General features: G+C 41.5%; 3 protein-coding genes across 9 annotated transcripts in view; 2 read left to right on the top strand and 1 right to left on the bottom strand.

The window, feature by feature from the left end:
* Window positions 1-7,769, bottom strand: part of LOC143144057 (uncharacterized) — a 39,892-nt gene extending 32,123 nt beyond the window's left edge. The window contains exon 1 of the mRNA XM_076306062.1: window positions 6,888-7,769. Within this exon, the coding sequence (XP_076162177.1) occupies window positions 6,888-7,306 (419 nt within the window). The 5' untranslated portion in view covers window positions 7,307-7,769. The remainder of the gene's footprint in view (window positions 1-6,887) is intronic.
* Window positions 1-14,328, top strand: part of LOC143144056 (uncharacterized) — a 76,285-nt gene that overhangs the window by 43,597 nt on the left and 18,360 nt on the right. For all 7 annotated transcript variants that reach the window (XR_012991338.1, XR_012991337.1, XR_012991336.1 and 4 more), the window contains 2 exons: window positions 11,837-12,177; window positions 13,488-13,651. Coding sequence is in view for 4 of the 7 variants with exons in the window: in XM_076306057.1 (XP_076162172.1) it covers window positions 11,837-12,177; window positions 13,488-13,651 (505 nt within the window). In the remaining 3 variants the exon portion in view is untranslated. The remainder of the gene's footprint in view (window positions 1-11,836; window positions 12,178-13,487; window positions 13,652-14,328) is intronic.
* LOC143144054 (uncharacterized) lies at window positions 4,371-8,642 on the top strand. Its single transcript, XM_076306056.1, has 2 exons — window positions 4,371-6,389; window positions 7,302-8,642. The coding sequence occupies exons 1-2, from the start codon at window positions 5,454-5,456 to the stop codon at window positions 7,536-7,538; spliced, it is 1,173 nt and encodes a 390-aa protein (XP_076162171.1). The 5' UTR covers window positions 4,371-5,453; the 3' UTR covers window positions 7,539-8,642.

Here is a 14,328-nt window from a genome sequence, read left to right as displayed (position 1 = left end):
GTCTCCTTGGAAGCTTTTACATCTCCAGGTGTTATTTCAGCAGTGTCCCGGATTTCCTTGGGCTGCTGAGGGGTTTCTTATTTAACCCCTTTTTCCAGCTTTAGGCTCTGGCCTTCTGCCTTGTGTTTTGGGTCCTTGGTTTCGGTGGTTCAGCAGGCACAATCTCTGGTAAAGGATCTTGTTCATACTTTCGTTGATCAAAGTCAGCCATACGCCTCTGGTTCCGGTTCATCCGTGGTATTCAAGCAGGAACGGTTACTTTATTAGCCATCTGGCTCGACTTTTCCATCTTTGATTAACAAAGGAATGAAATCAATTTCGTATTAAAAACGACAACATCAAGCGAAGCTTAAGCGATCCTGGCAACTTATTTAGTCGTAATCCAATTTAACGACGGTTATTTAGGATTATTATAAATAATGGAAGTCCACAGTATTAAAATTGAACCACAGGTAGACGTATACCGGTACAAACAGGTCACGCTTTGCGTTTCCGTTGCTGAGCGAAAACACAAAGTACCAACACATTACTTCTCGGTTAAAGAAGAAAGGAGATATAAAAGAGATATGAAGGAAATGATGATTTTTCTACAAAGGATATGTTTTATGGACCTGGAATGGATGGCCTTTAGTAAGTTTAAAAACTTCAATATTATTTCGTAGATAATTTGTTTTAACACTTTACCTCGTAGGAAAGGATGAAGGCAGATGTAGGATAGAAGAAGATAGAAAACAGGACTGAAAAGGAAAGTGGAGAAAATCGCAGGACAAAGCGACAGAAAGTGGAAAACAAAAAAAAAAAAACGGGAAACATAAAATAGTAGAATGTCAAACAAGTAAAAGTCTAGGAGAAAGCGAAGGAACTAAAGTCCACTGTGATATATTCCAGATATTTGTGATACCTTCGGAAACGACGAACAAGGGACACGCTGGCAATGTCAAGATGCTGCAAGGATAATGATGAGAGTGCTGATTTTGTAGAAGGATAGATTGTGAGGATAAATTTGTGGTAAGGTTCGTTTCTAATTTTTTAACGAGGTGGTGCAATGGATTTTTTATACTTGTGTCTCGTAGTGAAGGATGGATTAACTTAAGCTATGAATTATAGCATTAATGGATAGAAAGCTTTTAAGTTGGGTATAGTTGAGGGCAAGGTTATTAGTGGAGTCTTCTTGGGTTTCTTTGACTGGTTTAAGTAAATTATCCATTTGTTCTATAATTCTAGTTAGCGATTGATTACGTTCGGGTTTCTTTTTTTATGTTTGTAACTGTTGGATTATTGTTCGAATTTGAGTATTTGTTGCTGGGTGTCATTTTTTGGTTGCGTCCGTTGTCTGATTGATTTTTAATTGAGGTTGATAGCGGTCTTTTATGGGTAGTAGGAAATCAAAAGATTTCTGTATTTTGTGGTGTGACGCTGGGTGTATTGTTGAAGTTGATTGTAGATAGGTCAGTGACAGTTCCCTTTTTGGTTTTCTGTTTTGGATAGGTTTTCGTGTGGTGTATTTATGGTTTCTTGCGTACTATTGGAATATGTTGTTTGATACATTTCTCTTGGTGTGTCATTGTTGCTGATTTCTTTATCATTCTTTATCATTGGTCATTGTTGATTGGATGTGTGAGGCACATTTTTCTTGCAATATGTCCCATTCGTTTGGGCAAAAAACAATTGATTTTGTCGTTGGAAACAAATACTACCTTGATCAAAAAGTTCTAGGACTGTCCCCCGTGTGTCGCTGTCAATCACCCGATTGTTTCTTTTTTTTTTTTGTTAGGTTACCATATCTGTCATTAACACTTCCTTCCAATTTCAGCATCATAGCTTGATATTTGTAAAAGTTACGTTGTACTGAGCACATCTCCTTTGTTCGTGTCTTCGATTTTGAAAATGGCATCATTTGAGCATCAACGAGTTTGCATTAAATTTTGTGTAAAAAACGGATTTAACGGTCCGCAGACCTTGGATATGTTGGAGAAGTGTTTCGGCAACGATACTCTTTCGAGATCAAATGTTTTTCGATGGCACGAACGCTTCAGAAGTGGTCGTGAGTCGGTCGAGGATGACAAACGCAGTGGCAGGCCGACAACGTCGAAAACCGATGAAAACATCGATAAAATTCAAGAAATGTTGTCCGAAAACCGCAAATTGACCATCAGAGAGCTGGCAGAGGACTTGAACATTGCTTATGGATCCGTTCAAGACGTTTGGGTTAGTGATTTGGGCCTCAGACGTGTCGCTGCAAAACTGGTGCCGAAAGACCTCAATTTCATGCAAAAAAAGGACCGCGTTGAAATCGCGAAAGACATGATTTCCAAGGCCGAATCCGACCTAACATTTATTAAACGTATCATCACTGGAGATGAGACGTGGATTTATGAGTATGACACACAATCCAGACATCAAGCGAGTGAATGGCGTGCACCGGAAGAGCCGAGACTGAAAAAACCACGTCGTTTTCAGTCAAGAAAGAAGGCGATGCTCACGGTTTTCATGGATTACAATGGTGTTGTGCATCAAGAATTCTTGCCAGAAAAACAGACAGTCAACAAAGAATATTATTTGGGCGTTTTGAGACGTTTGCGCGAAGCAATTCGTCAAAAAAGGCCAGATTTGTGGGCAAACAACTCGTGGATTTTGCACCACGATAACGCACCGGCGCACAATGCGATCCTTATCCGCGAGTTTTTGACGAAAAACAACACGAACACTATCCAGCAGCCTTCAAATTCACCAGATCTGGCTCCCTGCGACTTTTTTCTGTTCAACCGAATTAAAAAACCGCTTCGCGGAACGCGTTACAGTACCCGAGAGAAGGTCATGACAAAATCGAAGACGGCTCTGATGGACATACCGAAAATTGAGTACCAGCGGTGTTTCGAGGATTGGATCAAGCGCTGGCGCAAGTGCATTGCAGTCAATGGGGACTACTTTGAAGGGGACCATATCGATTTGGACGAATAAATTTGTATTTTTGATTTTATGAATAAAGTCCAAAAACTTTTTGATCAAGGTAGTATTTAGTACTGTTTGTCAGAAGGGTTCTTGTATTTATGTTTCTGTTCATTAAGAATTTTTCAATATACATTTGTGAGGTATTGTGGGAGAAACGTTGGATAAAATTATTTGTTGCGATGAATTTAGCAAGGGTCTGACTATGGTGTTTGTATTACTGATGTTGAGTGTCTTGTAGTTACATCGTACCCATTTCCAGGAAGTCTCGGAAGTACCCGACCTAAGGTATACAAGAGTCGGGTTAACTCTCCGAAGAGTTGGGACTCGAACTGTCTGTCCTGGTTGGTTGTTGTTCTTGTCAGTACTCCAAAGCGCCCGATTCATCCATGTAGTAAGGACCTTGCTACTGTTTCCGTGGTTATCTTTTCCGTTGGTATCGCCTCTGGGCAACGGGTAAAGCGATCAACACAGCTAAGGCAGTAACGGAAACCTTGGGAGATCGATAATGGTACTTACTACGTCGATGTGCATCTGTTTGAATCTGGAGTTTGGAGATTCAAAAGTGTCTGTCGGGGACTTTGTGTGCCGTGTAATTTTCCATCATTGGCATTGTCTGGTCTATTGGGTACAATTTTTATTTATACCTGGCTACACAAAACGGTCTGTAATGAATTTTTTTGAAGCTGTTGTTCCAGGGTGTAATAAACAATGTAGGCTGTTGAAAATTTGCCGACGACAGAGTTTTGGGACGTATGGTCGGACTGTACGTGTGGCGGTATTGCAGTATACTTCTACCACTTCTACGATCACGGTTGGAGCGTATATTGTTTTTACATTTTAACGCATTTTTTTACATTTAAGCAACCTATTATCTTTCCAAGCACTTCGTAACTTTTCTCAAAGTTCACTCCTTTATTCTGTCGATACATCAGGGACCAATTATACCATCAATGAGCATCACATTGGTTGTTACACAACGTTCTGTATGTAAAGGAATGTTAATAATTTTGAAAATTTTAAAAAGTGTATTCAGATTTGATTATTAGCGATGAAAACGTACGCAATGAATAATAATGACTACAAATTGTTTAAAACATTGACTTTTCTTGTGTTTAATTGTTTCAATCATTTTATCATTATTATTTATTTACGTTTAAATATTTAAAAAAATTATATCGAGTATTTTTATTCTTATTATGTGTACTGAGAAATATTATTTCAATCACATTGTGTACAAAATGAAATATTTTGTACATTATACTATAATCATGGTTAACATTATTACGTACAACTAAAACTGTTTTAATAAGAAATTGAATTTTGATTTGTTTTCTCTATAAACTATATTCGTAAGTATATTGTTACGTTAGTAAGGCCATAAGTATTTCACAAAGTAAACGATATTAATTGTAAGCGGATCAGCTCCTGACGAAATCATCGTGAACTGGCTGGTTAGGTGAAACTGCGAGTGCAGACCATCTGGAATGAAATTACGAAATTTGCGCGGACCGCAAAGGATCAATAGACTCTAGACACGAGCGAATTTATTTTTAATACCACGATACACCTGCCTGTCCATTTTTGATCCCACATAAGTGCAAGGTATTAATATTAATTCATATTTAACATATAGTGAAATTGGCCCTTGACCATATGGGGACTTCATACACCCTGTGAGAAGAATTATCAAAACATCTCGGCCGAGCAACATTGTTATTCGTTCAAAAGTCTAATTTTCTGCAAACTGTCAACTCGTGCAGGTAGTCCTTGTGCCAGCAGGTCCAAAAATGCTCCCGCATTTTTAGGACATGCTGCCACATTGTTTGTTAATCAAGTCGCCGATTAGGAAGTGACCAGGTGTAAGAGCTGAAGTCGTTAGGATCGAAGGACAGGGGAATCAGTGGACGGGAGTTTAAAATGGCTTCGACTTCGGTCAGATAGGTTATCATGGCTTCGCATGTTAATAACGTTCTACCGTAAGTGCGAATTAAGTGACGTTTTACTGATTTGACAGCTGCGTCCCCATAACTCTCCGAAATTGGGTGCGCGCGGGGGAATGAAATGCCAAACAACGTTGTTGTTTACTGCATAATGCATTGAATGATGAAGCATGTATATCGCGCAATTCTCGATCAGCGCCTACGAAGTTCTTTGCGTTGTCCGAATAAATATCAGACGATTTTTCTCGTCTCGCGAAAAATCATTTGAGCGCCGCGAGAAATGCGCTCGTGGTGAGATATCGCCGACCAACTCGAGGTGCACTGCCTTTGTAACGAAGTACACGAAGCCCGCGACGTAAGCTTTTACGAGAAAAGTAGCGATTTATTTCTCTATATAGTCTCCTTTCAGCTCGATATACTTGACCCAGCGATGCTCCAACTTCTTTAACCCGTCTCCTTATTCGACTCAAATTTCTGCCCGGCGAGTGACTTTCTCAAGTTTGGAGCTTACAACAGTTTAAGCGACTACCGGCCCCCACGTGAATCCGCATAGTGCGCGACATGGGTATCTGTTTCAATTGCTGGTCCGGCGGTCATCGCAGCAGCGATTGCAACTTCGGCTCGTGCCGGAAGTGCGGTCGAAGACATAATACACTTTTACACATGGACGCGGCTATGCCGCGACCACGGAGCTCAACAGCGCAGGATCACACAGAAATTGGAGGCGACAGCGCTTCAAGAAACAATGGATCCGGACCAGCACAAATTACACAGAGTAACTACCTGGTCCCACGCGCCTCCTGTTCTAATTCGGTTTACGTGCTACTGGGCACGGCCACGGTTTACCTGCTCGACAAAAAGGGCAAGCAGCCTGAATGCCGAGCACTCTTGGATTCATGCTCGCAGCCGCACATAATGACGCACAATTTATGTCGGCGCTTGGGCCTCCCTCGTACAAAATCAAAGGTCACGCTCATGGGTATTGAGCAAGGAGCGCAACCAATGTCTTATCAAACCACTGTCGAATTGCGCTCGCGCATCACCGATTTTGCAGAAAAAATAACGTGCATAATTTTGGACAAGATAAGTGATAATCTGCCAAGCGCACACGCATGCTTGTCAGAAATCAGGGTGCCCAAAAGGATCGAATTAGCCGATCCTCACTATGATCGCTCTCGCCCTGTTGACTTGCTAATTGGAGCGGGACTCTTTTACCGACTGTTATGCGTCGGCCAAATCAGGTTGAAGCACAATCAACCAATTTTCCAAAAGACCCTCCTTGGCTGGATCGTGACAGGTGAACTGCATTCGCGAACCCAGCAACCAAGGGCGGCATGCCACCTGATTAAAAATGTGGAATTGAGTCAGCAACTGGAACGATTTTGGGAAATAGAGCACGGCTTTGGTGAACCAAAATCTGAGAATATTCTAAAAAACGACCACAGTGAGCAGCATTTTCGTGCCACCACGGAACGCGACGAGGACGGACGCTTTGTAGTAAGCATTCCGTTTCGTACTTGGCGAAATTGGGCAACTCCGAAGAGATGGCCTATTATTACTCAACCTATTTATTATTTTCACCCTTTTATTGAACTCGTCCTGCGTCATACATTCCTTCAGGTTCTTTTCAAACATTTGCTCCAGAATAGTCTCATTCTTCATCTCATTCGGCACATCGTACAGAATTACCTTGGGGCTTATTCTGCCTGGCAGGTTGGCTTGCAGCCCTAACTCGCCCAGCTTCGTGCATTCCTTTATTGCATCCCTCTCTTGCTCGTTAACAGTTTCAATCACGATTCCATTGTTTTTAGTCTTGCCGCACTGCTTTCACTCTCACGTTCACGAAGTCACTCATTCCTTTTATTACCTTTTCTTTTACTTCCTCGCTCACACATTCATTCTTTCACCCATACCCTTCTTCTTCACTACGCCCGCGTAACTTACAGGCACGCATCTTAGGCAGTAAGACAGGCACTCAATCTCTCTCGCTCTTACCGCTCGGCGATTTTTCCCACCGCTCCTGTGATGGTTTCAGAGAGCTTCATTATCTGGGTCCCCAGGTCCTCGCTCTTCTGGAGCCTACTTTTTAGGCTCTCGTTCTCTTGCTCCAGACCGCTGATGACTTTTTGGCACTCCTTGGCTTTTCTTTTTATGTACTTTAAGTCCCCAGCGGTGGCCGTTCCGGACAGACTTTTGCAGAAGACTAGTAGCTCCTCTGCAGGTGTTGTGCCGGGTTTGGCTTTGCATTTACTCTCCACTTCTTCTCTTTCGGGACTGCTACTCGCAATCCGCCTCCTCCTCCTTCCTACGGGTTTTTTGCAGTCCGAGTCGGAGTTGCTGTCCGTCTCCTCTTTCCTCTTCCGCGTGCTTGCCATTGGCATAGCATCGCCTATCTCTTCGTTTTTGCAGCTCATGGCTGTTCGGCAGCCAATCGGCTCCAAGCTTACGCCGCGCACGCCACCTAGTAGAGCGGGGGTTGGTCGCCCGTGCCGACGAATCAGGGCGCCGCTATGCCACCACCGCCGACCAATCAGGGGCGCCGCTATGCCACTACCGCTGACCAATCAGGGCGCTGCTACGCCACTACCGCCGACCAATCAGGGCGCCTCTATACCACTACCGCTGGCCAATGGGATGCGGCGCTAGCCTCGTACCGCGATATCTGCAGCGTGCCACGCTTTGGGGTTAGGTCTCTCCCCGAAGGCTTTCGATACACAAAACACTGTCCTTTTTTGCACTAAGCACTGCAGTTATTATCACAAAACGTTTCTCTCGTTTAGCTCTCCAAGCGGAGCACCCGCAAACGCACTTTGAGTCACCGTTTCAGCTTTAAAAACTCTGATCTTCATAAAGCAGCTTGCAACGCGTCCGCACAGCTCGCCGCCATCGAGCCGCTTGTTCTGCGGGAGCGCGACGGCTCAAGGAATGAGGCGATCGCCATCCAGGGAGACAAGAATCGCAAGACATTGGGACTATGGTGGGATCCCGCCACCAACTGCCTGAAATATAAAGTGAATTATGTGGAAAGGCCCAAAGTTACGAAGAGAACAATTCTGTCCATGATTGTACAGATCTTTGATCCCCTGGGCCTCGTTGGCCCGGCAATAGTCCCGGCCAAGATAATGATGCAGAAATTGTGGAGCCTGAAATTGGAGTGGGATGAATCGCTGCCGCAGGAGCTGCACACCCAATGGCTCAAAATCTATGCAGATCTTACCGCTATCAATCGGTATGTGATCAACAGACAAGCCTTCACCAGCAATCATGAATAGTTCGAATTGCATAGATTTTGTGACGCCTCTGAGAGTGCGTATGAAGCGTGCATTTATGTATGCACCAAAAGCAAATGGAGCAAAAGAACAACGCATCTATTATGCGCAAAATCGAGGGTTGCGCCTTTAAAGGCAACCTCCATTCTACGGCTAGAGCTCCTGGGAGCATTATTGCTAGTCCGGCTGGCGCACAAGGTGGCCACCGCCTGCAACATAGAGAAGAAGAACTTTCATTATTGGACAGACTCCACCGTGGTCTTAGCATGGATAAGGGCCCCCTCGAATAAATGGAAAACATTCGTCGCCAATCGGGTTGCCGAAATACAGGAGCTGACGAACACTAATTGGGAACACGTGGAGACCGCGATGAACCCGGCAGACTTGCTATCAAGAGGAATGAGCGCGACGGAATTGCAACAAAGCGATTTGTGGTGGAAGGGACCACATTGGTTATGTAACGAAGAGATTAGATGAACGAACCCCATAGACATGGATAATGACGAACAATGTCAGCCAATGGGAAACTCAAGCAGTCTAATAATTCAGCAAATCAGCAAGGAAAGGCTTCCAGAAGGAGAAAACCCTGGTGGCACACTCCAAGAACTTAACCTTTTCGAAAGGTTCTCAGCGTACACAAAATTGGTTCGCACAGTCACTTACATCCTGAGATTCATAAGGAACTGCAGGAAGTCTGTATTGCAAAAAACGGCAAACGATAGACTCAGCGAGGGCAAGGACAAGCAACCACTGAAACAAACTGCTCCCTTAAAATGTACCGAGCTTCAGAACGCCGCAGACCTACTCATAAGGGAGGCGCAAGCAACCGCATTTGCCAAGGAGATCTCCGACTTACGACGAGGAAGGCAGATACCAGAAAACAGCGCACTCAACCAACTAAGCCCATTTCTGGACCCCGAGGGATTATTACGCGTGGGCGGTAGGTTGCGCGACGCGCACGTCCCATACGATGAAAAACATCCAATAATTTTACCCAAACACAAATTAACGCACCTACTTATAAAACACGAGCGTAGAAGATTGCTACATACAGGATGCCAAGCATTGATCCTGAAATATTTCTAAGATATCGATGACGATACGTAATGCCGTGCACTCTGGAACTGTAACTCGAATAATGAACGATCTAACTGTTAGCCGACGAGACGAACACGTCGTTTTTGTTTCTGCGACAAATGCCTATCGACTTGGTATAGACGTCGCTGGCGGTTTTGGAACAAAAGTATTTCGACGTGCGTAGCACGTCTTTATAGCGCAAATGGTTAATCTTGTTCTTTAAGCTTTCACCGAATAGTCACTTCGTTTTAAAGGAACATATTTCTTTGATAGAATCGTACAGAAGTTACAAGATCATATCACTTATAACTTAACACTTTATCGACCGGTCGTGGTCTCCACTGCCACTCAGTAAGCACCGGCTTATTCCTTTTGTTTCAAAAGAATGTAATTTGATTGATATTTATACTTTATTTTGCATTTACTTTATATAATAAAGGACTTTATAAACTAATATTCAAAAAATATATTCAAGGTAATAGTAATTCAATTTTTTAATAATTCTTTAGAGTAGAGTGTGATATCGCTCGTAACAGTCACCCTTATGTAACGGAACATTACAAAATTTACATACGAAACATGTTCTATTTCTTATCTTTTTCGATGCACATACTCTACATTGTTTTTGGGGTGTTTTGCTTTTACCACTTATCACTATTCTTATAAGTTTATACTCCTTTATGCGTGATAATCTTTCTGGATGATCCGATCTTCGTGCTTTTCTCGTAGGCTCTGAAATATTTGTTTTGTTAGTTGAGTCTGCTGTGTCGTCACTTAGAGAATCTGTTGATGATAAATCAGATATCCACGAAAATTGCCGCTTTGTGTAAGAATTTCTTATACGTCAATTTCTTTCTTTGTGTATGTTTTAAATAAATTAAGAAGCGCACAATTGATTAAAAACATTATGATTCGTTTGGTCCACTTCTTCGTTTTTCTAAAAATAGAGTAGTACGACAGATATTGATCTGCGCGATCTACCCCCTTCGTATACTTGTAATCAATTATCGATTCAGGCTTTTGAATCGATATATGCGATCTTCTATTTACACTTCCGGATTGCATTATTCGCGCCGAATGTATCGTCGATGTCATGTTTATGTTTCGTTTATTGTTATTCCATATTTGTAACAGAATATCGTGTTTTCTACGAAATGTAGCTTGACCATTCGAAAGGGTTATTTTTTGGAGACATTGAGGAAGACCTCTATTTTTTCGAATGGTTCTTCCCGTACTTTATTTTGCAAGAGAACTTCAACCATTTGGACACTGTTATATAATAATTGTCCTGATAAATGTGATGCCAAATATTTTTATAGGGATCAATAACTTCTAGAATAGTGTTTTCCAATTTCATTCCTTGGCAAGCATACACTTCAAAATTACAAATGTATCCCGTGTGAGCTTCACAGACTGCTCTCACAAGTGTGCTTTATCATTTTCGCGGGATTGTAGGTTCTGAACGAGAGTCTTCCCCGCCACGGAATATAGTAATACATTCATCTAACGATAAATGTTGACAAGGTTTATATACAGCAATAAATCTATTCTTTAAATAATTTATAACTGGCTGAAGTTTTACAAGTCTGTCTGAATTTGTGGGTATATCTTCATTTTTACAAAAGTGCCAGCTCTGCAGTATCTGCATAAATCTGCTTCTGCTCATTACTTTCGGAAAAAAAAAGAAAAAAAAAACGTAGTTTTGATGCTTGGCTCAGTTGTCCAGTAATCGTGAAGTGTGTCTTTTTTACTTGTCCCATTAGAACAATTAGACCTAAAAATGTTGTCATTTCTGGCAATGTAATATCCGTCCATTTCTTCGTCCTTGAGATATTTTTATGTTTGTCGATTACTCGATAGTGATATCTAGTCGATTCTTTAACCAAATATTCCAAAAAGTCATCTCCAATAAATAAATTTACAATGTCCATTACACTTTCTTCAGATTTTGGTAGAATTTTTATACCTGGGCTGCCTTCGAAAGGTTCCAAAATAATTGATTTGTCATTTGTCGATCATGTATCGATGTTTACTTCAGCGGTGTCATCATTATCACTTTTTGAATCGATGGATTGCAGTGGCAATAATTTGCGCGGCTTCCGAATGTTAATAGAAGAATCACTGCTATCACCATCACTGTCACTTTCTGAATAACTGTTATGGCCTGACAAAGTATCTAAGCAAAACTCTTCATCTGCACGATCTTTATCCATCGTAAACGGTAAAAGACATTATAATTTATAAGGATATGAAGAGGTTGGTATACAGCTACTAACAAAACGGTAAATCCCACTGGACGAAAACCGTCGATAGCTAAAAGCCGATTAATAGGCTATCGGTCGATGAGCGTTGGCAATCGAAAAGCCGATTAGTAGTCCAGCGGTCGATAAAGTGTTATGTTTCTTGGAAACCGTAGCAGCAACAGCTGATAACGGTTTCTAAATCGCATAATGCATTTCAAAAGTTTGTAAGATTATCTCCAATTTATCTCCAATTTATCTCCAATTTATCTCCGATTTATCTCACGATTTTAGTACACCCTATATAAAAACAACGCAATATATTTTCAAAATGGTTAATTTCGATACACCATTTCAGGAGTCACGAGCCAATGCACGGTCTTTCACTTCGACGGAGGCGCAGACTGAATTGGCTCTCCAGAGTGGTCCAGAGGCGCTGCAGGAATTAGATGGTGTTCGAGGTGCCCGTAGAAGAGAAAGACGGATGCGTAGACAACACCGTCGTGCTTTGAGATCGTGTTCACTACCACCATCGTATCCTGGTGCATCACCGGGATGTCAGCCTTCTACCGCACCGGGAGTACCATTGGTAACCCCTCCAAGGGGATTTTTGCATCCTCCACCGCCTCATTTAGGTCTTAGGGGACTTAGTCTTGGTCTACCCTTTCCAGTCTCAACTAGCGTCTCGGCTTTTGGCAGGTAATTATAAATATTGGATTAATATGAAATACGTCTTTTGAGAAATACTATTATACATTACAATGCATAAAATGCTTGCGTATTCACATCTGTGTATAATATTAGTGGATGTTTCTTTTCTTGTACGTTTGTTTCAAGAAGATATTTAGATTAGTCTTATTATTGTGGAACGTTAGGCTAACAGGTAGAATAAAAAAATTATTTTATCAATACCAATATTCTATGTGGAGTGTATTTAGAATAAAGTGTTCGATTGAGAGTGGTGAATTGCATGTTCCGCACTTTGGGGCTGGTTCTTTTGCCAGTAAAAAGGAGTGCATTTCCTTGGTGTGACCTATTTTAATTCGGATCGTAATGACCTGGTCTTTTGGTAGACTATAAATCATTTTGTCTTTTATTAGAAATGAATTACAGATGCTTTGCACGTGGTTGGGCACTGAGAGTTTCCATTCTAGATTCCATTGGTGCATTGTGCCTTTCTTGAGCTTCTTAATCAGATTCTCTATCAAGAGATTTTAGATTAGGTTGGTCGTAGGCTTGGAGTTTGCCGCTTGTTTGGCAGCCCAATATGCTCCAGGTATTCAAATAAGAATCACTTTGTTGCCTCTGTCGATAATTTTGTGGCGAGTTTCCAAGATTTTTAGAATAACTTGAACATCACTTGATGCGGTATTTGTAGGAATTTTATAGGAATTTTTATATGCTTCTTCAATCGCATGCTAAATGGCCATGAGTTCGACAGTAAATATTTATACGTTATTGTATAATTTATAGCTTATTGTAGAACAGGGGGTTGTTGTAACATATTCTGTCCCTTGTGCAGATTTTGATCCATTGGTGTAAATTCGTATGTACTCCTTACAGCAATAAAGAATTTCAATGATTAAATTCTCAAGAACTTCTGGATGAGTATCGTCCTTTTTATGTACAAGTAGTTGTGATTCTATTTCAATAGGGAAGTGGATCGTCCATAGGGGAATTTTTAAGTTTCTTCTTGGACTCGTAGGTGTGATTTTCATATCAAGTTGTTCCAATTCGTGAATTCTCTGTTGGATAGTCTTGGGTAATATTTTTTGTCAAATATAGATATGATCCGGTTTGAGAATGTGTTGTTGTACGTTAATTTCTGGGAGGTTGGTCGCGGTTTGTATGACCTGGGCGATGCTAAGAGTGTTTCTTCTAATTTTAAGGGGGTCAACACGCCAGTTTTGGTATTTCAGATTCTCTCCAAGTAAAGCGAGTTCAAGTGATTTACCAAATTACAGGAATGTGTCAATGGATCACTGTAACTGTTCGTTCTTGTCTTACAGAGACGCTGTACCGAAGCAGTGTTGCGGTCTTGGCTCGCCACCTGTTCGTTGGTCCATATTGGGCGTCGGCGTAGTGGGTCTCGTGTGCGCGGGTGCTGGCGCTCTGCTGGGGGCTCTTAGGGCTTCGGGTCGGGATCACATTGCAGTGGCACTTCTCATGATCGGTAAGAACTATGTTCAGTATATGTGACAATTTACTTTCCGCTTATTTTCAGCCGCAGAATCTCCATCTTACCAATTGTATCGCGTTTATCGACACAGATTCTATAGAGACACGTATAAATTGGTGTTGGACACATTTTCATCTACGTAACGAATAAGAATAACGAATCATCTTCAATTTCTTCGGTAAATGGTACTAAGATCATCTACAACAATTCTGTATATTGTGTCGAACTTATCTAACGGTTAGTACTACAGATTATACTGTTTGTTGCATTTGCTTTAAATACAGCCTAGGTCATTAGACGAGACATCGCTAAAATTTCTTTTCTTAAATCGTGCCGGTAGCATTTGTAACAATCTAGCCCACCTAAATTAAACTTTTCTTCGTTAGAAAAAATAACACGATCGCAATCCTTTGTCCAGGACATGTCTGCTTGTCAAATTCGAAATGGATTTGTTTGTATTGTTCTTTGAGCGTTGGTTTTTGCAGTATTTTTGTCCATCAAAACCAAAAAGGAGAACGATGCCATTTCTTCCTTAACAACAGTTTTGTGGTGAGTGATTATAGTCGTCCGTTGTGTGCACGTGTTATTTTGTGACGGGTGATTATAGTAATCCGTAGTAGCTTATAGTCACCGCCAACAAAACGACACCCGCACATGACGGGTGACTATAG

The sequence above is a fragment of the Ptiloglossa arizonensis genome, chromosome 3 (genome assembly GCF_051014685.1).
Source record: "Ptiloglossa arizonensis isolate GNS036 chromosome 3, iyPtiAriz1_principal, whole genome shotgun sequence".
Classification (NCBI taxonomy): Eukaryota; Metazoa; Arthropoda; class Insecta; order Hymenoptera; family Colletidae; genus Ptiloglossa; species Ptiloglossa arizonensis.
Note: the sequence above shows the minus strand (reverse complement) of the source record. Positions and strands in the feature narration are given on the sequence as shown.

Coding starts and splice junctions, on each gene's coding strand:
- LOC143144054 (XM_076306056.1), top strand. CDS start 5,454: ATGGGTATCTGTTTCAATTGCTGGTCCGGCGGTCATCGCAGCAGCGAT. Junction 6,390..7,301: donor ACGAGGACGGACGCTTTGTA/GTAAGCATTCCG, acceptor TCGTTTTTGCAG/CTCATGGCTGTTCGGCAGCC.